The following is a 23,757-nucleotide window of genomic DNA, read 5'->3' on the forward strand; positions in this document are numbered from 1 at the left end:
GGCCCGAACTCGGTCTAGAGCGGGTCCAATCGGGTCATGAGTTCTCTGTTCTGAGGTTTTTAAGTAATTTCATTATAGTTCTTTTCAATAATGGCTATCTAACTCACCAAGACTCGGACATTGTCACTCCGAGCCATTGTTGTCAGTCGATTACCAGTCTCCTTTCGGGCTCAGGACCTCCGGGGGTCTTCCCTCCTCAAGTTCAATGGAGAAATCCTTCCGGAACAACTCACGGCTGACGGGCCGTATCAATGTGATCAAGAAGTCAAGAGAAATTGAATGGAGCGGTAGAGTGGGAAGAAGGGCTTGGTCAGAGGGTCTCACGATGGTGTCCTATTTCGCCAACAGCCTTGCTGGAGGAAATGGTTTGACTCTTGGCGAATATAAGAGCAGCCTGTTTCTCCTTTCATGATGGTCTCCTCAGCTCAGCACACTCTTAGCTCAGCACACTCACTCAAGGTCTTTGCCAACAGGAACTGAACACCATGCGCTATCTCCTCTCCCTTAGTGGCTTCACTGGCCTCGCTCTGGCCCAGAACGGAGCCTGGCAGCAATGTGGAGGCCAAAACTGGAGCGGCTCTACCACTTGCATCTCTGGTTACACTTGCAGCTTTATTAACGACTATTACAGCCAGTGTGTGCCAGGCTCTAACCCCAACCCGCCTTCTACTACTCTCTCTACCGTCACTCAACCAAGCTCTTCTCCCACCAACAACCCCAACCCAGGAACGGGCAAGTTCGTCTGGGTTGGTACTAATGAGGCTGGTGGTGAGTTTGGAGAGAATAATCTGCCAGGCACTTTGGGCAAGGATTACACCTTTCCAGACACTGCCGCGATTGACGTAAGTCTTGCCACTAAGGATGTATTGCAGTACGCATACTAACATGGCTCATCAGACTCTGATCGGTCAAGGATACAACACCTTCCGTGTGCAGCTCAAGATGGAGAGGCTGACGAGCACCTTGACTGGTAGCCACAACCAGGCTTACCTTGATGGCTACAGCAAGGTTATCAACCACATCACCCAGAAGGGTGCCTATGCTGTTCTTGATCCTCACAACTATGGCCGCTTCTTTGGCAACGTCATTGCCGATACTTCAGCTTTCCAGACCTGGTGGAAGAACTTTGCCGCCGTCTTCAAGAACAACGACCGCGTCATCTTTGACACCAACAATGAGTACCACAGCATGGACCAGACTCTTGTTCTCAAGCTCAACCAGGCAGCCATCGACGGTATTCGCTCGACCGGTGCCAAGCAGTACATCTTTGTCGAAGGCAACCAGTGGTCTGGTGCTTGGTCCTGGCCCGATGTCAACGACAACATGAAGGCTCTCACCGACCCTGAGGACAAGATTGTCTACCAGATGCACCAGTATTTGGACTCTGACAGCTCTGGCACTTCCGCGGCCTGTGTTTCCTCCACCATTGGCGCTGAACGGGTCAAAGCAGCCACAGCCTGGCTCAAGAAGAACGGCAAGGTCGGTATTCTCGGTGAGTTTGCCGGTGGAGCAAACAGCCAGTGCAAGGCAGCCGTCCAGGGTATGCTCGACTATCTTAAGGACAACAGCGATGTCTGGAAGGGTGTTCTTTGGTGGGCGGCTGGTCCCTGGTGGGATACCTACATGTACAGCTTTGAACCTCCAAGTGGAACTGGCTACCAGTACTACAACTCTCTTCTGAAGACCTACGTCTAAAAGCTGGGAGAGTGGGCTGTTCTGGGGGTAGCTTTTGATGCAGCCGTCTGATATTGTCAACCAAAGGCGATACTGCAGGATGAAAGATACAGGTAGACAGATTGACCAGGAATAAACAATATTTGAGGGACTTCGGTGGCCAAATAAACCTCCCATGCTGAGAATATAGCTCTTGGCGATCGATGGACTCGTCATTATCACTCGATAAGCCACCATCAAACAAAGCTCTTGACAAGGGCTTCTTTTTGCAGCTGATTGTGTTTGTACTTAAGCGACGTGTCGTGTGGGGCGTCAGCATCGTCAAGCGCGAATGTTGTACCCTGATTTGTCTTGCTGACGCTGATGTTAGCTTTGCGAGGGGGGAGGGGGGATGCTGGGCTGGAGTCTCGCGTCTGAAGGACAAAGTCATGGAGGTAGGAATGAAAAGGCCTGCCTGTGTGTTTAAAACGGATATCCCAGACAGATATTGGCCTCTTTCATGAAGACAGCAAGATGAAATGGCGTCGACCTTGAAACAACCGCACAATGGGCTAACTGAAATCGTCGTAGTTGACGCTGGGTCCTTAACCGAGGGCGCCAATCGCCAGTCCTGCTTTGCAATCCCGAGGCTAGCACCTTGGTCAAGGAAAAACGAGACACCAGCACCAACACGCTAGCTTATCCTCCTCTAAGGATAGTCAATAAAAGAAGAAAAAGTATATAAGAGAGTTTCAAAGTATTATTATTATTATTATTACTATTACTATTATTATTATTATGATATATTTCTTAATATTTTATTCAAAAATTATTTATCAAACTTTAGACGAGTTGGTTCATACTCTCTGCCGTTCCGGTGTCTCATTATTTCTTGACCGGCGTGGCTGGCTCGGACTTTTCAGCACTAAAATCTCACCTTACATGAAGAACCCCTGCAACAGTGTGTGTCCCAGTTTCGTGGCAGCTCAGCGCTAAGCAGATGGCCTGGGATAAGTATCTGCCAGACCCGATAAACTTGGGCTAATCTTGATCTTTTGTTTCTTCCTCGTGCTAGACTCGGCGAGTCATCTCTGGTTTACAGTGACCGTGGGACACTCTGTCTAAAGCCATGGCACAGAACGTGACGACAGCCTCAAATGGCTTCCTCTCCTTCGTGGCAGAGGACGTTAAGCAGTCACCCGCAAGGTACTTGACTGGGTTGGCGTTGCTTTTGTCCGTCATCTTTCTACGGAAGCTCTCATCTCCTGGTCTTGATGAGAGAGAGCCCCCCTTGCTCAAGCCTGGCATTCCTGTCATAGGCCATCTTATTGGGATGATGAAGCACCATGGTGGCTACTTCCAGATTCTATTGTAAGTCAAGAGGAGAATACTCCGAGTCGTTGTTGATAGGCAAGCGGACTTGAGCTGATGGGCGAAATTTAGTGACAAGACCCGCGCTCGGATTGGCACCTTGCCTATCCTTGGCGGAAAGCTGTATATCATCTTTGAGCCTTCCATGGTCCAGTCAGCCTACAGAAACAAGAACCTGGCATTTGAGCCGTTTGCCGTTGAGTTTGCTCAGAGAGAGCTCGCCATTTCAAACGAATCAGCCAGAATCGTCCGAGAAACCAATCTCGTTCCTGATTTCTTCTCCGTCATCACCAAGTCAATGGCGGGAGAGTACACACATCGGATGAATGCCAATGCTCTGAAATATGTATCAAAGGAGCTCGAGACCTTGGGAAGCAGCGAGCCCTTGAAGATCCCAAACATGTATCTCTGGGTGCGAGATATGATGACGATTGCCACGACGGAGGCCTTGTATGGGCCTGACAACCCTATCAAGGGGAACCCTGGTTTGATGGAAGACCTCTGGTAAGTATCAACACGAAGATACTACTCAATGGTTTCTGAGGCGTGGGCTGCGCTGACTCTCGTCCAGGACCTTCGAGGCTGGCTTGACTGGAATCTTGCTCAACGTTTTCCCGAGCATCACGGCACGAGCTGCCCACTACGCAAGGGCCAGACTACAAGCTGCTCTAGGAAAATACTACGGCGCCATGAAGGACCAACACGAGGATGCAGCTCAGATTGTCAAGGGTCGAGCGACAGTGCTTCGCAGCTATGGCATCAGCGCCGAAGTCGGTAACTTTGAGCTTGCTTTGCTTCATGTGTCGACAGCCAACACTATCCCTACGCTCTTTTGGTTCATGGCGCAAATCTACGCTCGACCTGAACTTGTCTCTCGCCTGAGAGAGGAGGTGGTGCCTGCGGCTCAATACGGCGATGACAACGAGGTCACTATCGACATCACCACCCTCGACCAAAAGTGTCCACTACTTGTCAGCTGTTACCGTGAAGCCATCCGTCTATCTAATCAGACTGTGGGCAACCGCAGAGTTATGGAGGACACCACCATCTCCGACGGCAAAGGTAACTCGTATCTCCTCAAGAAGGGTCTCAACGTGCAAATGTCAGCTCAGGTTCTCCACACATTGCACAGTGTCTGGGGCAACGACGTGATGGAGTTTGATCCCGAGAGATTCATCGAAAAGGGCGGAAAGGAGAACCTCCAGTCTGATCGGGCAAAGAGGACGTCGTTTGCTCCCTTTGGAGGTGGACGTCATCTGTGCCCTGGACGAAACTTTGCCTTTGCTGAGAACCTTGGGCTGATGACTTCTCTCCTCCTTGGCTTTGACGTTGCACCTCTAGATCAGGGCTATGCAACATTCAAGGTTCCCGCCATGAAGGCATGTGTTTTCTCTGAAGCGGCAGGCAAGCCGGAAAAAGAAGGCGAAGGGTTTGGGGTCCAGATTCAGAAGAAGAAGGGTTGGGAGAAAACCAAGTGGCGATTTGTGTCTTGAAAGTGTTGGCACGAGAATTATATGCAAATAATTCATTCTTGTAGGTAGATGAGACAATTGCCTCGGTTATAGACCGTCAATTCATAAGATGAAACGGAGTAGCATCGTACCTCTCCATTTAAAACCTGCAGTTAAATGCTGCTATGAGCCTGGGGCCTCAATCTAGCCGATTCTCCGGTGACACCTGGTGCAGGTCAGCAGCAGCTTGCAAGGAGTCTCGGGTTGTCAGTTAGCAGGAAGTTGTACGTATGGGTGTTTCCATTCGCTCTTTGAAGGGCCTCTATTACACAGTCTCTTGTGTACCGAGCATATTGGAACTTGTAGAAAACATGTTACACTTCAGGCAAACTCTATCTCGTGGCGCTTTCTTTCATCCCAAGCCTCGCCGAACATTATGCCATGAACATAACAGTCTCCTAACATCTTCCAGTGCTTTCCATCTCTACGTACCACGAATGGTGTTTTGCCTCCTTTCAGAAGCGCAATCTCATCCCCAACCCTGCAAGTCTCGGGGACCAAGGCCAAGTATCCGCCTTTGGTCCTCGCCATTCTCTGATCGACAGCCCATCGCAAGTTGAGGATAGCTAGTTCAAACAATATGAAATCATCATCATCCATCCTGAGTTCCTTACTGAACCCCACGAGCATGTGGTATAACTTGGGGGCCATGTGCGGTAGGCCCAGCATCTTGGACACAGCGCCTGTCTTTGAGTCATCAGCCATGCCTTTGATGCAACGGCGCATATGGTCGAGAACAACAGTCCTGTCTGAGGTCAGAGGGATCTGGTTCTTGCACATTGTCGTTAACAGAGCTTCCTCGCGGCTTTCTCCAGGGGCTGTATGGAGGCGGTTACATCCAAGTGCCAACTGCTCCCAGTCTTTGAGCGTGCTCCATATCTCCCCAATTGCCTCTATGGCCTTTTTGTTGTAGCTCATGTTTTTGTTCCACGCTCTGATACGGTTTTTAGTCGTCACTGGTTCCTTTGTTGGCACCGGATAATCCAATCTGTCTCCAAGGACATCCAGTTCGTCGACAATAAGACCCTCCAGAACCAGTATTCCACTAGGTCCTCCATCTTTCGGATAGTCGCCCATCTGGGGGTTGGATGCTTGGAATTTGGGATGAGAGGCCTTGAACATGAAGGAATGGGTGTTGAGCCAGGTCTCACGTGCAGACGGCTTGAAGATAGTTATGGGGTGACGAGCTTCCTCCGGGATGCTGCAGTAGTCGTAGCTCCAGTCGGGGACCCACGAAGGGAGGTCGGGGATGGTAACAGGCAGACAAGAAGGTCTCCTCAAAGCCCTTAGAATGTCCAAGTTACCACTGCCACGTATGATTTGGTATGCAGTAACTGTGTAACAGTCTCTTATCGGAATGCCATATTCAGGCTGAATGCCGTATGTGGATTCAGCCAACGCCAAAAGACCATAGACTTTGTCCCTCGGGTCAGTGGCCATGGACCATCTGTAGTTGATGAGCAAATCTCCAAGCTCGCTGGGCATTTTATAACCACCCTGCTCGCGCCGACGATCAAATATTAGACGTGTGTAGGCCATGGTGTTCATCTCGTCCATCGCGAGCGTGGAGCTGTTAGACTCGATGTCGTGGCCCTGCGTCCGAATGGTCTCAGTCATAGCCATGACGAATACTTTTTTAAAGACCTGCCATGAGGCTGATAACTTGCCGCACATGATGATTGCATTTGCAGAAACTGCTTGCTCTTGGATAGTCCACGTTCTCGTCCACCATGGTCGCCTCAACGTTGCCACGATACCATCCAGCATCTCTTGTGTCAGAGCAGGAAACGTTGTTTCGGGAGATTCTGATGATTCCGATTGAGCATTGCTTACAATCTTTGCTTCTTGGCTACCTGGAAAAGTCGTCTGGACAAACTCGGTCCATTTGGGGCCCATACGTATCTTTCCGAGCGTTGGGAGTCTCTCAGCAAGTTCAAATACATGATATATGCTGTCCGAGGTTGGATCAGGACCTAGCCAAATCAATACGTTTGTTGCCTGGCTATAGATGTCTCCCATCAGGGGAACCTGAAGTCGCCGTTCCCCGAGGTCCAGTTGGTTGATGCAAAGGGCATCGATCCAGAGCGCTCTTTGGGTGTGGCCATTTCGAAGGTCCCCTAGCGCGTGACAGAGATTCTCGGTGACTTTGAAGGGTTCTCCATTACACTTGATTTCGCGGACAGGGTTGTTGTCTCCCCAGCAGTAGGACAATGCCTCAAAAGGGGGGTGTTGTCCTAGAGTGACGACTTCCAGATGGCACTCAATCGGATCATCGATGCTCTCCGCCGGGGCGAGATAGAGTAAACGAATACGTTTCTCTTCGGATAGGGCTTCGATTTCAGTATAGACGAACATGGCGAAGGGTCTAGATGTGGAGAAAGCCAAGCACCCGGTGCGCGTTGGGAGACGATTGAACGTGGAGATTGAGCGTGATCACCGCGGTGCCCTTTTCTTGAGTGTGAAAACAGAAAAGAGACTGTGTGGGACTCGAACAACTGCTTCTTACGGCCTAGCTTGGAGATGAATTTCGGAATGGGTGGTCCCTCGTGACAGTTACTTATTCTGCCTACATCGTGAGCTCAAAGCATTTGCTTCCTTGTATTCCTAGACAAACTTGCGTAGAAAGCCTTGACCCTGGGATGTACTGTCATCTTCCTCGAATCAAAGTTCAGAACTTGCAATCCGCCTATGCTCGTCGCACGTGAGAGCGCGACGTACGCCTGGCCAGTCTCGAGCGTCCGCTTAAGATCAACCTTAATATAGTCTAACATCGGACCCTGTGCTTTATGTATGCTGAGCGCCCATGCGAGGAGGAGAAGAACTTGGATACGCGTTGCTAGTTTCTCAACAATCCAACCCTCTTCAGGCTATTCTTTGGGCACCCATCGCTCAATAGCCCATTCCATAGGCTCGCAAAGGTGATCTCGGGTCCCACCATCTCGGGTTGCAAAACGAACGACCGGGTAGAAGGGTCTGTCGCCCTGAAAGTCAATGACGCGGCCCTGAGACCCGTTCACGAGGGTATCATTAACATTTTGAGTGAGCATGACTTGTGCCCCTTTCTTTAATACCAAGGACTCCGGGGCTATGTAGTCCTTGAGGAGCATCTTGCGGGTATCCGCGTCTCTGATTGTCCCACCATCTTCTGCGATATAGCTGTGAGCAATATCGTTGATGTTTTACAGTCGCCTTGAGTTCGCCTGGTCTGCTTCATGGCGAAGAGGGAAAAGCTCAGTGGCTTCTGCAATGCTATCTGCTACCATAGGCCTATGAAGTTCTAGGAACTTATCGATGGTAACGGATGAGAGGCGACCCCCTCGAATCTGGTTCAGCATGGTGCTACATTCGGGATCCCTCTGCCTATAAATTTGGGCTAGGCTAATGGTATCTTATATGGTCTAATCCCATATCTTAGACTTAAAGTAGAACTTCGGACTGCTATTATCTCGCCCTTTCCTCACTGGCGGGAGCTGGAAAAAGTCACCAGTAAGGACTAGCTGGATACCTCCAAACGGTAGATCTACTCTTTGTAACTTACGCGAGATCGCATCGAGCTTATCGAAGAGAATGTAGTTAACCATGGAGATTTCATCAATAATCAAGACATAGATATCTAACTAGCGCCGCCGCTTGAGTTTGTTTTTCTGGATGTCCTTAATGAGCTTTTTGGTAGGCGCTTGACCAAGGCCAATCCCTGCAACCTATGAAGCGTCGTACCTCTAATGTTCTGAGCGGCAAGGCTAGTAGACGTAGTTACGCCGACGCGCTCGGCGTTTCCGGGGTACTTAGAGTACTTGGTCTGTAGACTTTGAATAATATTTCTCAGAAGAACTGATTTGCCGGCGCCTTCAGGGCCTATAAAGAAGACACTTCTTCCCTGTTTCACCACGAGGTCAGAAACAGCTTATTGCTCTTCGTTCAGCTCCCAGGCGTCTAAGGATACATGCTTTTTCCGATCTTGAGGCTTTTCCGCATCTCGACTCAATCCAAGAAGAAGCTGAGGCGCTGCTTTACGAGCTCCTTTACGAGCTCGCTTGGCGGGTTTCTTCGCTAGACGATTCGTGGTGGAGAAGCAGAGAGTCGGGGCACAGAATCGCCAACGTGCTCCTGTCGCCCCATCTAGTACCAGAGAGCCCATCTGCTCAAGCCTCCGGCCATGGTAAACTGAAGCCATCTATTAGACTGTGCACCTAGCTCATCTAGTGGTGCACTTACAGGGACGACCTAGGCCTGTCCTAAACAATGCCATCGTGCTGGAGGAAGCAGCCAGGGGATTGCATGGATTGCAAAGAGGGGCTGGGCCACCACTGGGGTGACGTGGAGATTGAATTTAGTGAGTGTGAAGAGTGGGAGCAGACTGTGTGGGAACCAAAGACTGCTTCTTGCAGACTAGATTGGAGATAAATTTGGTTGTCGTAGATCGTACACGGCGGCTTTTCCACAAGAGCTGGACTATACCGCCAACTCTCTTACGGGGATACACTTATATCTCCTGAGAATACCTAGGTAGATCTAACAAGATCTTTATGGTTTCTGCTTGGACAATGCTGAGGCCTTGAAAGGGCAGCTACTGGTTTGGAGACAATATTAACACCCGCCTGCAAGTGAATTCGGACCCCTCAGATGTCCGCAAAACAAGGTACAGAACGCCTTGCCCTGCCTGATTGTGACTTTTATTGATATTTGAGGTTATGCAAACCAGCCTTGGGGATATAAGCCGAAACGCCGTCCCATACATTTTACAATGTTGCCGCTGAAAAGATAGATGGCCAACACCCAACTCCATTCGTTTCAACTCAACTCAAACACAGCCAATCCCAGAGCTTGAGGCAGAGATCGGGAAAAGAGAGATAAGCTTGTCCAGTAAAGTAAGGTTACTCATAGATTCACCAGCATATCGCCATTGAGTCATGGCGCTTACTTGGTCATAAGTCGCCTTTGCGCCTCGTCCCTTCCAACGAGGCGCCAACAACTTCGATTGCCCGTCTTAAACAAGTCGTGTTGTCTAACCCATTTCGTGTCGCTGCTCGGCCGACAGTTCCACTGGAGCTTGTTCATGTAACATCTCTTGAATCGAAGGGGGCTCGCTGTCGAGCTTCTCGCTCAATCGTGTAGAGTTATATGCGGGCACAGGAGATACAGGCACCGGAAGATCGTTTCTCTCATTGTTGGACTCTGAAGAGCCAACAGACTTGGTGTTTTGGGCGTTCCGCTTCCTTCGACGCCACAGGAAGAAGGCTAGGAGTGCAATAGCAACGACCGCGAGAGTAGCACCTATGCTGATACCGGCGATGGCACCAGATGACAGGCCCTTGTTGTTTGAGGAATCACCACTTGAAGATTCGGCCTCGGAAGTTCCAGAAGTAGAAGTCTCAGATTCGGAAGCCGTGGATTCGGAGGTAGATACTGATGTCGTCATTGGGTGTGATATTGACGAAGAATCCTACAGATTGTTAACCTTGACACAATCATTGAGACAGGCGACCAACTTCAGAAAAGACGGTGCTGTATGCAGCATCATCTACATCCTTCACACTCGTCATAAGCCAATGTTGCCTGCTCTGATACCCCTCGTGGTTGGGACTCAGGAAGACAGGACCATTGGGAACACAGTCGAGATAGTAATCGGTGCCGTTCTTGACGTTGATCAATCTGTATGTATCATTGGTACCCCACGAGGCAACATCCCAATGCTGCGCATCGGTGCCATCGCTATCCAAAAGACAAGCACGAGTGCGTCTGTTTTCGACCTTGACCTCCGGGCGGTAGCATACAGAGAGTTGCTTCTGGGTCGTGGTTTTGGAGCATCGAATCGCGTAACGGCCGGGCTTGTCACCTATAGGTTGCTTGAGGTTATACAGTTAGTGATCGTCATGCTCGGATCTTCAGGGAATTCAGAGCATGGTCGCACTGAGAGGCCTCGAGACGTACAAATTGCCAGAACGCGTTGATACCCTTGGCGGGCCAAACATGCAGATCGTCATCTTGGGCGACGGGCTGCAGGCTGCTAACGAAATCACCCTCATAGTCGTCCACCGCTGCCTCTGTGAGTTGGTACCACACATTGGGGTCGATCTTGGTGGCAGGTTTGAGGTCGGACATGACGCCGGCTGGAGCTGAGGACCCGGGAAAGACGGAGCAAACGAAAGAAACAACAGAAAGAGCAGAACAAAAGGTTAACAAGGCGAGCTGCTTGATGATGCGAGTCGGGCTGAGAGATTGGGGTCTATTTCCAGGCTGCACCAAGAATGAGGCCAGTAAGCAGACCAGACCCGGCCAGGTTAGCTCTACCCACTTGGACGGGAATGGCTCCCTGTAAACCGCTGTGAATGGACACTGAGGGGGAGCTAAAACACGCTACCCAGGGGAAGATCTGCACCGTTGACGCCACTAATATCATTTACGGATGCTTTGACCCGGCTGGACCAGGGTGGCCTTCCACGAACTCAAGATGATTCTTGGTCGATGAGGACCATAAAGACATTCCAAGCCATGCCGGGTGACTTTTGAAAGATTAACTAGATTACTATCTATTCTAGAAACTCTGCAGTGGGTTGCCTTCGCGAAAATGCTTCAAGTTTTCACAAGTATCGATGCCGCCGTTTCTTGACTGGCAACCAAAATTGTGTTCCATCCCATTGTTGTATCATTTGTGCTCAGGCTCAATGTCTATGAAACCACCACAACCATTTGCGCACATTAATGTTATATCCTGCTTATCCCATTACTCTTACTTATCTTTCCACCCACGTATCAATGATCCTAGATATCCCCGTTCCGCCGTGTCATGACACAAGTTGGTGTGCCTAGGGTAGGAGCACTAACATGGTGCTCAGGTGAGTATGACTATCGCTATAAGAGCGCTGATCGGAAGTAACTTTCCAATTTGTGTTTGATCATGGGTCTTAAGTTGTACCTATAGCCTAATGACTCGCCATTTTCTCCTTGGGAATATGGAAAGTCTAGATGGCCTTGGCCTCTTCGTATTCCCAGTCCTATAAGCAATATTAGATGCAAATCCTATATATCTGTACCTTTGAAAGTGCTTGAATCGATGTGGCAGCCGGAGAAAAGGATATCAACTTCTTGAATTGCGACTGATCTATTCACGCATGAGCCCTTTTCGATCGTCAAAAGACCTGGTCATCCCAATCAATAGCTATGTGCCATCCCAAGTCCATGCGTTTCTTGGCTAGATCGATTGCGATGTTTTTCCTGTTTTTTTTAAACTCGGTGAGGCTTTTGTCAATTTAATATCAAACGCTATGTTCTGTGGTAGCTACTATGAGCAGAGAGATTCTATACAAGACGATATGGGCCGGCGGAGTTGCCCGATCAAGAGCCGGGCTTCAACTATATCAAAGAACACAATATCAACACATCATAACATAATATCTCAATGCCAATACAGTGATATACAAGACTCACCAATTGCTACAGTATCGAGAAAAAAAGGCCAGTGTCAGGTGGTATGGACGGCTTGATATCTTAGATGCCAAGGCGGACCATCTTTTTAAGCGACTCACTCGATATTGGATAGAATTGTCCAGGTCCCTTGACAGATTCGTCATATTCTGTCTGATGACGTTTGAGCTGCTTATCTTTATTCTAGAAGGAGAATGATACACGCGAAGAACTTCTCCTTGGACGACAATCTACTCACTTGAAACTTCATACGCAGTCAATCATGTGTGATCGGCGTTCTCTTAACCTCGGTCCTCCACAATTCCCCGAACTTACTCGCGGCAGCTGCTCGCTAGGAGAATTTCGCTTTGCTGATTAGCAGGCCCCAAGATGGCGATCGGCAGCTGTGATTGTGATTGCTCAGCACTCACTTCCCCCTCTAGCAAAGGTCGACGACATGGTTGGTTTAGCAGCTAACGGAAGATTATGACGACGCATATCCTCCACAGCCCCTTAAGCACGGATAACGCTGAGCTTGCATTAAAGCACGACGTTGCTGCTGCCCATAGAAATCGTTTCGGTCAAGCTTCTGTAGTTGTCACTGCACTCTTCCTGTCACTCTCTTTACACATTTTCGGAGGCATTGTTTCTCCAGCCACTCATTACTTTGCTTTTCATAAACCAACATGCGCTTTTCTAATCTTCTTCCTGCCCTAGGAGGCCTCGTGGCTTTCGCACAGGCCTCCCCGCACCTTTTGGGCGGTCTCGGTGTTCCTCAAATCAGCAAGCCTAGCCGCATTGCTCCGTCGGTTTGCAGCTTGGCCAACAGCTGGGAGGACCATATTCTATTCAAGGGGTATGTTTTGAGACACTTGGGGGCTAAAGCATTGTCATTAACAGTTTTATATAGTATTGCTGCTCCCGAGACCGAGACTTCCCCTGCCCTTAACCTCGGCCTTCATCTCCCCAAGGCCCAAATCTCGGGAGACGTTGAACTGAAGCTTGTCAAAGGGTTCCTTGAGGAACCACGAGTCCGTGTTGGCCTTGGTGGTGTGAAGGCTTACATCGAGATCGATATCTCTGCCTCGGCTGCTGTCCATGAGGCCATCGAGTTGTTTGCTTCTCCTGCCCTTGAGCTTGAGATTCCCGGACTCCTGGAAGTTGAGGCTGGTGCTGCTATCGCTCTTGATCTTGTTATTGGAGTTGACGCAGCGATCGATCTTTCGACCGGTGTCTACATCTCATTCGCTGAGGATGCTTTTGTGGAGATTTCTCTTCTGACCAAGGACATTGTTGAACTTTCTCTTGATGGACTTGTTGCCAAGGCTCTTCCCCTTGGTATCGGCGCCGAGGTTGATCTGTCTGCCGAGGTTGCGCTCCAGCTTGGTCTTCGTCTACGCACTGAGATCGACTTTGAGGCAGAGCTCGAGATTCCCGCTCTGGAGATTGAGGCTGGTGCCAAGATCGCCATCTGGGTCAGCCTCTTCGACTACACTGCAGTCTTGATTGGCACTGATAACTGTGCTGTCTCTGTTGCCGAGGCCATTGCTCTCACTCTTGGCCTTGAGGTCGAGCTGAATGTTGAGATTGGCGATATTCTTGACCTCAGCTTGGCTCCTAGCTTGACCATCACTCTGGCTACTGCTGCTAAGGCTGAGAACTGCCTACCCGATCGTGGCCAGCCTGGTATCTTCCTTGAGAGTCATCAAGACACCGATTCAAGCACTGCAACGGCCACCTCCGCTTCTGAGAGCCCTTCTGGCACCTCTTCCGGTGTCTCTTCTGATGGTGCTTCGAACGACTCTTCTAACGGCTCTTCCCACGGCTCTTCTGACGACTCCTCTGATAACTCTTTTGTTACCGAAACCTCGGACACCTTTGCCCACTTTACTAGCACTCCCACCGCGGGCCATGGCAACGTCACTGCTCCTCGCCCTACTGGGGACGTTACAAGCACAGTCCGGTCGACCCACGTCTACACCATCACCAGCTGCGCTGCCTCGGTCGTGAACTGCCCCGCACGATATACTCAGAAGGTCGTCACCTCGACTGTTGTTTCAACCACCTACGTCTGCCCTGCCACCCAGAGCGGCGCTGTTCCCGCTACGACCTCGGTCTCGCCGTCAAAGTCGACTCTCGTGCCCGTGTCCACCATCACCGAAACCTTGACGACGATTGTTCCTTGCAAGGAGCGCACCACCAGCACTTTCCATCCGCCTACCAACTCGCCGCCTGCTCCTACGGTCACAATCGTTGACCGTACCACCGTCTGCCCCGAAACTTCCAAGACACACCCAAGCACTGTGATCTCGCAGCCCACTTCTGGCTTCCAGGTTATCACTACGGCGGTTCCTACGAGCAAAACTCCCGAAGTGCCCAGCTCAGCTGTTCCTAGCTCCGGAAAGGTGGTGTCTGAAGTCCCATCTTACTACGAACCCGTCCCTGTTCCCGAAAAGACAGCCCCTTTCCCGTCATACAACGGAACTGTCACGACGAACAAGCCATCTTCAGGAGTTGTAGTCCCCACTGGTTCTTGGACCACACCTGTTGTTGTCTCAACTCCGTTGAGCACACATATCATTGTGTCAACTCCTACCAGCGTGCCAATTCCCCCTCAACCTACCACTCCGGTTGTCAGCAGTGGAAATATGGTGCATGTTGGTTTGGCATTTGCCCTCCCCGTTATCGCTGCTCTCATTCTGTAAAGGGAAGGCCAAGCATACCTCGTATCAATCGCGATTGGATTGTGGGTAGCATGATTGATTGGCAACAAAGAGCCCCTTTGTAGTAATAAAGCCAGTGAGGTCTATGGATTGGTATCTCGCAGACAGTACAAAGGATTGTAATCTTACAGCAATTAAAATTATATCTGTCTACTCGAGCGCCCTCGGATCCGTAATCTGCCCTTGTCTTGCCAGGTTGTACATCTGCAGTCTTTATTTCGTTGTTTGAATATATCTCCCTTTTTACTCTAGTTAATATTGTCTTTCCTCGTAACACAGATGACGAGCCTGGGGCAATCATACCGGTTCAATGATTCATAGACTGGAAACTAATGCAGTTTGCCGAGATATCCATGGTATGATCTGATCCGCTGGTGGCTCACTGGATGACTGGCACACCCTCTTTGAGCTTTACGCATAACAAAGTTTCCACATGTGATCTATTACAAATCCAACAAGCTAGATCCCGCTCTCTGGCCGAAAAATCCAGGAAAGTCGTGGGAAGATGGATGGTAAATGTCCACGGCAACCCATTACAAATCTCGGAGACTTCTCGGCGATTTCGTCTTATACGGTGCCAAGCATTATATAAAGAAAGGCAGAGCTGCGTACAGTGTGAACGAGCTCCTGCAGACTCGCAAGCCGTTGTATTATGTCACTTGGATCACTGGAGTCAAAAGAATCAGTTCAGCCATGTCCCCCAATACTCCCCCGACCTATCTTATCACGGCGGCCTCTGGTCACATCGGCCAACGACTTGTTCCTCTCCTCCTGTCCCAGGCAGCAAGACCAACTCTCATTCTTCCTACAAACAATCCTGACAGACTCAAGTCGCAAATCAGTTCCCATGGAGATGATGCTCGGGTCAGAGTTGTCCATGGAAACGTCCAAGATCCAGTCTTCCTCGAGGAGACCTTGAAGGCACATGGTGTCACAGCCACGTTTGTCTGCTTGACCGGCGAGAATGAGTTGATGGTCACGCTCAACTTTTTTGATGCAATGAAACGTGCTGAGACAGTAAAGCATCTCGTTTACCTGTCTGCATGTGGTGATTTTGGTCTTGACGCAATTCAAGATGGCCACCTCCGAGACGTGGCTTCAGGCCATGTATTGGTCAAACACATCATCGAAGCCAAGTTGCGTTACGGGGTGACAGAGCGAAGCCAGCCAGGAGGGTTTAGCTGGACCATCATTGGACCTTCTCTCTTCTTCGACAATGACTTGCGCAGCAAGGAGAGCATACTCAAACAGGGATTCTTTGACGAGCCACTTGGGATCAAAGGCGTTAGTCGAGTGGACCCTGCGGACATCGCATTAGCAACAGCGAACGCATTGCAAGACGATGGACATGTCTGGGCTGGAGAGAAGATCATGATTGGAAGTTTGGAAACATACACCAGCACTGACACGGCAAGACTGTGGTCAAAAGCTCTCGGAACAGAAATCACGGCTGCAAAGAGTGATGAAGAAGGCCTAGTAGAGTTTGAGAAGCTCTTCCGAACGAGGGTCAATTCCATTTGGGCCAGAGACATGAGACTCATGTATTATTATTTTGAACAGAATGGTTTTGGAATGACTGAGACAGAACATCAGGAGCAGGTTAAATTATTGGGAAGGAGTCCTGCGAGCTATGAGGAGTTTATCAACAAGACTGCCGAAAAATGGAAGATGGATGTCTCCGAATAGAATGGTATGAAGAAGATAGTTTACGTCAATCTTTCTAATCACAGTCTGAGGTATTATTATCACCTGTCCTGGTGTGACTGAACTGGACGTAGATAATACAGTTAACGCGCATAGATCATGTCTCATTAATCTTATTTTCGTTCCCCTTTGTTATACTCAAGCGCAGCCCTTGCCTCTGAAGATCAAGACTGATGGATCCACGCTCTCCAAGTAACCCTTCTCGATCAGAGCCATGATGTTGCCCACCTCACCTGTGAAGAACTGGGCTCCAAGTCCTGGCTGGCCGAACCAAGGTGCGATAGGGCCTCCCACAACAGGAAGAGGCTTGAGCACTCGGTAGACGTGGTAGTTGTATGGGAAGTTGGGGGATGAAGGGTTTGTGGCCAGGTTGGAGGGAGGGAGAGCACGCTGAGAGTATGGGGCAGCAGCAGCAGAGATGAATGATCCTGGGGGATGGTTAGACTATTCGCATCTGTTTGATACGAGAGAAACACGTACCATATTCGCTCCCGAAGCGATCCACGAGAGCGCCCTTTTGCAATTCCATGGTACCGTTGATGGCGTTGCCGTTCTGGTCAAGCTGGAAGCCGTTCTGGGGAGGATAGATGAAGTTGCCCTTGTCGTCGGTCCACTTGTCGAGGAATTGACCCGGAGTGAGTCCTCCAAAGCGGTCATAGTTCTCTACAAGGTTGTCAAGAGGAAGCTTCTTGGGCAGGACCTTGGGTCCAAGGCGGGAGTCACGGCAGATGAAATCCTTGGACGAGGGACCTCCATTCTTTGTGCCGGTACAGTCGCAGCCGACTGCCTTGCGCTCATCCAGAGGGGCTGGCAGGGCTGAGGCGGTAGAAAGCCACAGGAGGCTTGAGAGGAAGAAGGAGACGCGCATCTTGACACTAGGTTATCCCTACTCGGATGGAGAACGTGAAGGCAAAGGTGATTGATGGTGAAGCGACATGTTCAAAGCGGGACGTCAACATGAATGCCTTTTATACTTCTCAGTTCTCTCCCCTTACGCTCTCAGCCTCTCCTCCTCAACTGAACGATCTGCGTGTCTCACTGGTTTTGCACTTGGATGTCCAAAGTGAGCACAGAGCCTGCCGTGTCTTACAGTCCCGCCCGCTTATGCAGGGATCCAGCGGGTTTGATGCAGGAATGCCAGCAAATGAAGAGCTGGGGCACTGAGGCTACTGCACAGCGTCCAGTAATCGCCGATAATAATCCCTCACTGGCCACTACCAAGTAATCGGCGACGATAATCCCTCAGGCGAGCGCCGTGAACAGGCAGGCCTCAAAGTTGGGATGGCAGCTAGGCTGCATTGAGGGCATCTCAGCTACGGCTCAGCTCAAGTGGGAATTGTCCATGATCCAATGATAGATCCCCAATTCGAATTAGAGTGCTGAGAACCAAGGTGAGCAGTCACTATTTTCTTGTCTTGGTGCCCCTCATTCTTCCCGGAGCGCAACCATGGCGACCTGAAAACCCCTGTTTGTGGCTGGCTGACAGTGCTTGGCACCATAACATTATGGGTCGAGCTGAGGCCTTGCATAAACACAGCTAGAAGCAGGTATTTTGCTGCTGAGAGTGAACGCAAATGCTCGCACAGCTGTTGGCTTAATGATTGATGCACTGCACCGGTCTTGAAGCGGGGCAAGTTCTCCGACGTTGTACAACGACGTGCGGAGTTTTCTTTCACCGGAGACATTATTTGACCCCGACAGGAACCTTTGCTGCGCCTGTCTCGCTTGTTTGTGTGTTGTCCATAGCAACGCGAGGACATGTCGATCATCACGCGTCTTCAGCACAGGGCGATGTTATTATTGTCCACTCCTGCATGCACAACGCGCCTGATCTACAATTTATATGGTGGGTAAACGACATCCAGGGGGTCCTTGTGGACCTACCGATGGAACTAATTCCACAATGGGGCTTCACCGCCAACAAGAGATATTGTTCTTCGATGCCCCCTCGACCTCAAAGAAGAATTTTATCATCGCCCAAGAGAACAGCTACAGAGACCATGGTCGAATATCACAGCCGTCAGGGTTGGCTCAGCGCCGTGATATCGTGTGGTCAGTCGATAACTACCTCACCGTCAATTCCGTCGACCGGGTAGAGGGCACGACTTTGACCTGGAATGGGTATCTCTGGCGTTTAGAGTAGATGTCTAGTGTAACAACTTTGCTTGAAGCCATGCAAACGAATTGCATGAGACACTTGAACAATTGTGCGACAGTCACCACGAGGCAGAAATTTGCCGACTTGTAGGACGAGATGTTGGCCTTGTTCGAGATCATTTATGCGAGTGACGACGGTCGCAAAGTCGCACATGAGCAAGAGTAGCATGCTGTTCCATTTGAAGAATATAGACATGTATATGCTATGGAAGGACACACCTTAGACAGCCTGATGTACATATCCAGTAAAGGAATCGGAACCATAGGTAGGTAGGAATTCATTGCCAAATGATTGCAAATGATACCCCTCGTCTCTTCCAATATCCCTCTCACGCTCATAACCAACCTACACGAGCTCTCTGTGCTGAGTCTGGGTAGGGTTACCCTCCTGCTTAGAGCTCTCGGTTTGGTCCCCAAAGTGAATCTGCTTCTCGACGGCAGCGACTGTCTTCTCGTTGAACTCGTCGTCCTCAAAGACTGTGATGGCAACACGTTAGTGTTCTGACATATACAAAAGCAAAGACGAGGCTTACGGAAAGTGAGCTCCTCCAGAGTTCGGCCGCTCGTCTCTGGGTATAGCATGAAGACGATGCAAAACTCAAAGAAGATCCAGCCACAATAAATGGCAAGATAACGCCACTTGATGGCATTGAGTGCAATCGAGTTGACGTTTGTGGAGAAGAATCCTGCGAGCTTGCCAAAGATTTGCTGAACACCGATACCACGGCTTCGTTGGGCATAGGGCCAGAGTTCGACGAGGTAGGCTGGGATGTGGTTAGATGGGCCATATAGTACTGGGTTCTTGAACTTACTGTATGTGAGAGCGTTGTTTCCGATGTTGTAGGTTGGAGAGTAGGCAAAGTAGAAGAACAGGGCGGCAATGCCAGCGGCACGGTTCTTTACGTCGGCTGCCTGTGCAGCCTGTAGCCTCTCAAGGGAGACGGTGATGGCAATGAAGGTAACGAGCATTAGACAAGCTGAGAGCATGTACATGTGTCGGCGCTTGAAGCGGGTGACTACAAGGGCAATGATTGTCGCGTTAATCAACCCCCAGCAGGCGTAGGCAAGATTGATCCGGGTCTTGGCGTAGTTGCTGGTATATCCCATCATCTGGAAGAGAATGCCAGAGTAGTAGCTGATGAGAGTGTTGCCAGAAAGTTGGGTGAAGAGACCAATAAAGACCGTGACGAGCACACGACGGCGCATGCCGCTGGTACGGAGGAGGTCAAGCCAGGACTGTTTGGAAACCTCCATCTCAGTCTTGATAGTCTCTCGAATCTGTACAATCTCGGCTTGGACGAGCTGCGAGTTGGCATCGCCCTCAGCGTGGTACTTGACCAGAATGGCGGCAGCCTCTTCACTTCTGTCGTTCGCGACGAGGAAACGGGGAGATTCGGGAAGTAGGCTAGGTTTTTCTAGTTAGTCTTAATACTTGGCGTAACAAGGTAGAATACATACAAAACGGTGGCGATCTGAAGCAAGGATGGGCAGATCTGGAGGAGAGATGGGACACGCCATGCCCAGTTACTGGGGATATTGGTGGTGCCAAGAGCGATGGCCGAAGCCGTGATCTGTCCGATAAAGTACGACGAGTTGAAGAGCGATGTCAGAATAGCACGCTCTTTGGGGTGGCCAAGCTCTCCGATCAAGGCAGCACCAGAGATGATGCAGAAGAGGATGCCAACTCCGAGGAGCATGCGTGCAATGATATACATGGCAACTGTAGTAGTTCATTAGTATGACTGTTTATACCGAGTTTGAAAGACTTCATCTTACCGTGCTGCGCGAAACCTTGAAGAAGGGCTCCTCCAACCATGATTATAGAGCCCAACATGATGGACCATCGTCGCCCGTAGCGGTGAGCGAACCAAGGCGCGAGTGGAACACCAAAGATAGAGCCAAGCTGATACGACGAGTTGACGAAGCCGAGCAAGCCTGGCTCAATGGCAAAATCGCCATCTTCGTTCGTGCGCCCATTGCCAAAGTCTATTCCCAAGTTAGCACGAACTCGGAACGTCCAAGAGCGTGATTCCTCCGCTTGGATTCGATTGGCCGGGCTTTGACCCAAATTATGGGTCCTCCTTTGTGGATAAATCTGGGGTATTTCGACCCCTTTCCTTTGTTGAAGAACAAGGCTCATTCAACCCCATTTTCAACGCTTGCTACTGTGAAACGTGCTCTGTTTAACAGATACTTACACTTGTGAAACGTAGGGGCAAACTGGAGCGTGTTTATGAGCTGCGAATCGAAGCCAGAAGTCATCTCAACGCCCATGCAGCAGCAAAAGAGCCACACGTACATGAGGCGGAGGTTTGGTTTCTTGTACCATGGTGTCTTGTCCTCTTCGACGAGGCGGGTAACGATGGGGTCGGCCGCTGAACCTACGTTGACCATGATGACGATGATCTGGAGGTTGTAAAAGGGTTGAGTAGAGGAAGTTGTCTCTCTAGGAGGTTTCACCGACTTGTAACTAGGTCTATATAGTCTGCATTTCTCAGCTGAAATCCCCGCGCGGTCCCCGTCCCGCCGTCCCGTCAACAGGCTGTTTCACTCGCCAACACGAGGCCATTGGAAGGGTAACATCGTCTAGTCTGACGCATGGCGGCCGACCTGCCAGGCGTCACGACTCCATCTCCTTGCTTGCGCGGGGACTGCCATTGCTCTGGCAGTCCCCACACAAGCAAGGAGATATCGACCCCAGCACTAAAAGCCGGGGTGGAATACGGCTAAATGGACCCAAAAAGCTCATTTGTCGGGGAACCATGCGGAGGTGATGCGGGGGAGAATCTAACCAGGGATCTAGAAAGGATCTCCACGCCGCTTCTCGGCCAAATACGCGGTTAAACGGGCCGGCTTATTTCAAGCGAGGGAAAATGGTGAGCCGGGGAAGAAGGAAAATAGCCCATTGGTCAGGCTATCATGCTTAAATACTGGGCATGTGGCAGCCTGCAAGATCCGAGCTAGTGGAATTGGATCTGCGTCAAAAGAGGTGTTAAGTGCCGACGTGGGTGTTGTGAAACGTTGAATGGGGGTTTGGGGTACCACGTTCCATATAGCCTGTTAGCAAATGGAAACCGTGGACAGCTTAGAGAGCTATTATCAAGCTTGCACTATCACCAAGGCGATGTGTAGAGGGTGCTTGCGAGCGGATAATATGTGTAGCTGGTCTGCGCTGCTCGTATGACTCAGTCACACTCAGAGTTCATGAACTGGAGGGTAAGGAGAACTCTGAAGGCTGAGAGTGAGTGAAGATTTCATGCTATACTAAGCAGCTTCAACTGATGATCGTCAACAACAAAGAGCAAAGATCTAACATGTTGATCAACAACAGTTCAAGTGAGCTTAGGCCTAGCCTCTTCAACTAACAACTGCGGTCCGTTCTCTGAAGACTCCCTCTCCCGATCATGTCCAGGTCCCTTCTGCCGCTCCAATAGTGCCAAGCTCTCTGATGCTTCCCACTGCATCAGCCGTCTTCCACGCAATTTCCTGGGTACCCAATCAATGATGAAATCAAATAGGCTCACAGTAATAAGAAACGCCGAGACCACAATGACAACCACCACCCCAACAAAGCTGAGCGAAGTGTGGTCTGCAGAACGATACTTTACCCTGCCACAGATATTCATCATCGGCGAGTCAGCCCATAGGTTCATGGTGTCAGTGGGACGCAGACCGTTCGGTCCCTGGAGGGTATTGAAGATGCCGAGCTGTAGTTTGGCCATTGCCACTGCGAACCAATGCGTAACTTCCGTCTTCCACTGTTCCTTTTCGAGGTAGTACTGTTCTCCATTGTTCGTGTGTCTCGAGGCTCTCAGGGCTGACGAGCCGTCACGCCCGGCAATAACAGCCGGGATACTCGTGTCGGGGATAACATTATTGAGTAGAGATACCACCGTGATGAGATCCCGCCCTATTTGAGCATCTGAGCTGGCTCTATCGTCAATGGCCTTCATATCCACTAAGGGTATCAGCCCCGACCATGGGAGACAGCGATTGGTATGCTTGGCACACAGCTGAAATCGTTCGTCACACCCGATAATATTAAGGACCCTATCCATTCTATATCTCGGGGGTAACTTGGTGAGGTCAAGGCCCCGGAAGGTCCCATTAGGCTATTCGACCTCTGTATGAACAGACCAGCGGGCGTCGTCAGATTTGTTGGTGAATGTGATGCCTCGGCCGCTGAGCAAGATGATGCTCGGCCCGTGGGAGCCATCGCGCAGTTGGTCTTTAAAGTGCAAGGGAGCGGCTAAAGTTTCGGGCAGCGGATAGGGGAATGGGAAATGGTAGGCATCAAGCTTGTAGGCAGCGCTCCGGTTGTCGTGGCGTACGAGATGGTCCATCATGGGAAAATCATCCGTCGGTGTTATGAAGCGGTATATGTCAATCTTTTCGTCAGGCTTGAACCACGACAGGTTTGTCGATGTATAAGTTCCAACATAGAAAAGATCCTCATGGATGGGGGCACACACGCTGCGCCGTCGAAAATAGAGCTCGTGGGCAAGCCTCGTGTTGATGCCGAGGTGGGCGAGGCTGACATTGCCCGTGTCGACGGCGAGAGCAAACTTGATCCGACATACATTGCTAGGAAACGGGCATTCGGCATCGTGAGAGACTGAGGCATCAATAGCCTGACTCATCAATCTTTCGCAGTCAAAGATGCCCGATTTGACGTGGTTGAAGTAACAATTTTGGACATAGTTGTCAGCATCAAGCGTGGCGTTGAGTCCCAGCTCGTTGTACACCAGGTTGAAGTTCGAGCTGTTGAGTTCCGGCCCCCATTTACCGCAGCTCAAGGTATCCTTGGAGAGAACAGTTCTACCGAGAACTATCTGGGAGGTGAGGATTGAGAGGACGACAAAAGTGGCCCAGTGGCCCAATGCTATCACGCTGAACAAGGTTCCCTTTAGCCTGTGTCGATTCCCGGCAGCCTCGGTTTCCTTGTTGACATATGTGTAGCTGAGAAGGCCTACTGCAGCTCCAGTAGCTGTCTCGGAATTGCGGAGGATGACTTGTTGTGGAAGTAGCTGATGATTGATACTGGCCTCGACATGCTGCTGTCTGGGGACGAAGGCTATGTACATGGCAAACCGGCTGATTCTCTAGCTGCGAACTCCAGTGATGGCGACAAGAGTAGCAAGGAAGGCCAAAAGTACAGCGGCATCCCTGTTGATGAGCGTCAAAGTCGCGGATGAGATGACATCTCTAGAATAGTCTATCCAGACTCCCAGCTT

The 23,757-nt window shown here is 50.3% G+C and overlaps 9 protein-coding genes across 9 annotated transcripts; 4 read left to right on the plus strand and 5 right to left on the minus strand.

The window, feature by feature from the left end:
* Nucleotides 1-485: 485 nt before the first annotated feature.
* LRP88_11126 (glycoside hydrolase superfamily) lies at nt 486-1,695 on the plus strand (the record flags this gene model as incomplete). Its single annotated transcript, XM_083247563.1, has 2 exons — nt 486-842; nt 898-1,695. 2 exons carry the CDS (start codon nt 486-488, stop codon nt 1,693-1,695), a joined length of 1,155 nt encoding a protein of 384 aa, XP_083096711.1.
* Nucleotides 1,696-2,782: 1,087 nt separating this feature from the next.
* LRP88_11127 (cytochrome P450) lies at nt 2,783-4,517 on the plus strand (the record flags this gene model as incomplete). The annotated part of the gene is made up of 3 exons (XM_083247564.1): nt 2,783-3,024; nt 3,097-3,528; nt 3,596-4,517. The coding sequence occupies 3 exons, from the start codon at nt 2,783-2,785 to the stop codon at nt 4,515-4,517; spliced, it is 1,596 nt and encodes a 531-aa protein (XP_083096712.1).
* Nucleotides 4,518-4,856: 339 nt separating this feature from the next.
* LRP88_11128 (heterokaryon incompatibility protein-domain-containing protein) lies at nt 4,857-6,209 on the minus strand (the record flags this gene model as incomplete). Its single annotated transcript, XM_083247565.1, has 1 exon — nt 4,857-6,209. One exon carries the CDS (start codon nt 6,207-6,209, stop codon nt 4,857-4,859), a length of 1,353 nt encoding a protein of 450 aa, XP_083096713.1.
* A 3,331-nt stretch (nt 6,210-9,540) lies between these two features.
* On the minus strand, nt 9,541-10,637 carry LRP88_11129 (uncharacterized protein; the record flags this gene model as incomplete). Its single annotated transcript, XM_083247566.1, has 3 exons — nt 9,541-9,978; nt 10,037-10,381; nt 10,467-10,637. 3 exons carry the CDS (start codon nt 10,635-10,637, stop codon nt 9,541-9,543), a joined length of 954 nt encoding a protein of 317 aa, XP_083096714.1.
* A 1,988-nt stretch (nt 10,638-12,625) lies between these two features.
* On the plus strand, nt 12,626-14,644 carry LRP88_11130 (uncharacterized protein; the record flags this gene model as incomplete). The annotated part of the gene is made up of 2 exons (XM_083247567.1): nt 12,626-12,795; nt 12,850-14,644. 2 exons carry the CDS (start codon nt 12,626-12,628, stop codon nt 14,642-14,644), a joined length of 1,965 nt encoding a protein of 654 aa, XP_083096715.1.
* A 711-nt stretch (nt 14,645-15,355) lies between these two features.
* LRP88_11131 (SDR family oxidoreductase) lies at nt 15,356-16,348 on the plus strand (the record flags this gene model as incomplete). The annotated part of the gene is made up of 1 exon (XM_083247568.1): nt 15,356-16,348. The coding sequence occupies one exon, from the start codon at nt 15,356-15,358 to the stop codon at nt 16,346-16,348; it is 993 nt and encodes a 330-aa protein (XP_083096716.1).
* Nucleotides 16,349-16,504: 156 nt separating this feature from the next.
* Nucleotides 16,505-17,234, minus strand: LRP88_11132 (TNT domain-containing protein; the record flags this gene model as incomplete). The annotated part of the gene is made up of 2 exons (XM_083247569.1): nt 16,505-16,794; nt 16,847-17,234. The coding sequence occupies 2 exons, from the start codon at nt 17,232-17,234 to the stop codon at nt 16,505-16,507; spliced, it is 678 nt and encodes a 225-aa protein (XP_083096717.1).
* Nucleotides 17,235-18,869: 1,635 nt separating this feature from the next.
* On the minus strand, nt 18,870-20,917 carry LRP88_11133 (general substrate transporter; the record flags this gene model as incomplete). The annotated part of the gene is made up of 6 exons (XM_083247570.1): nt 18,870-19,000; nt 19,057-19,287; nt 19,336-19,928; nt 19,982-20,243; nt 20,300-20,509; nt 20,722-20,917. 6 exons carry the CDS (start codon nt 20,915-20,917, stop codon nt 18,870-18,872), a joined length of 1,623 nt encoding a protein of 540 aa, XP_083096718.1.
* A 1,718-nt stretch (nt 20,918-22,635) lies between these two features.
* LRP88_11134 (uncharacterized protein) lies at nt 22,636-23,607 on the minus strand (the record flags this gene model as incomplete). Its single annotated transcript, XM_083247571.1, has 1 exon — nt 22,636-23,607. The coding sequence occupies one exon, from the start codon at nt 23,605-23,607 to the stop codon at nt 22,636-22,638; it is 972 nt and encodes a 323-aa protein (XP_083096719.1).
* Nucleotides 23,608-23,757: the final 150 nt, after the last annotated feature.

This window comes from Fusarium phalaenopsidis, assembly GCF_050370095.1.
Source record: "Fusarium phalaenopsidis strain FUZ10S chromosome Unknown contig_32306, whole genome shotgun sequence".
NCBI lineage: Eukaryota > Fungi > Ascomycota > Sordariomycetes > Hypocreales > Nectriaceae > Fusarium > Fusarium phalaenopsidis.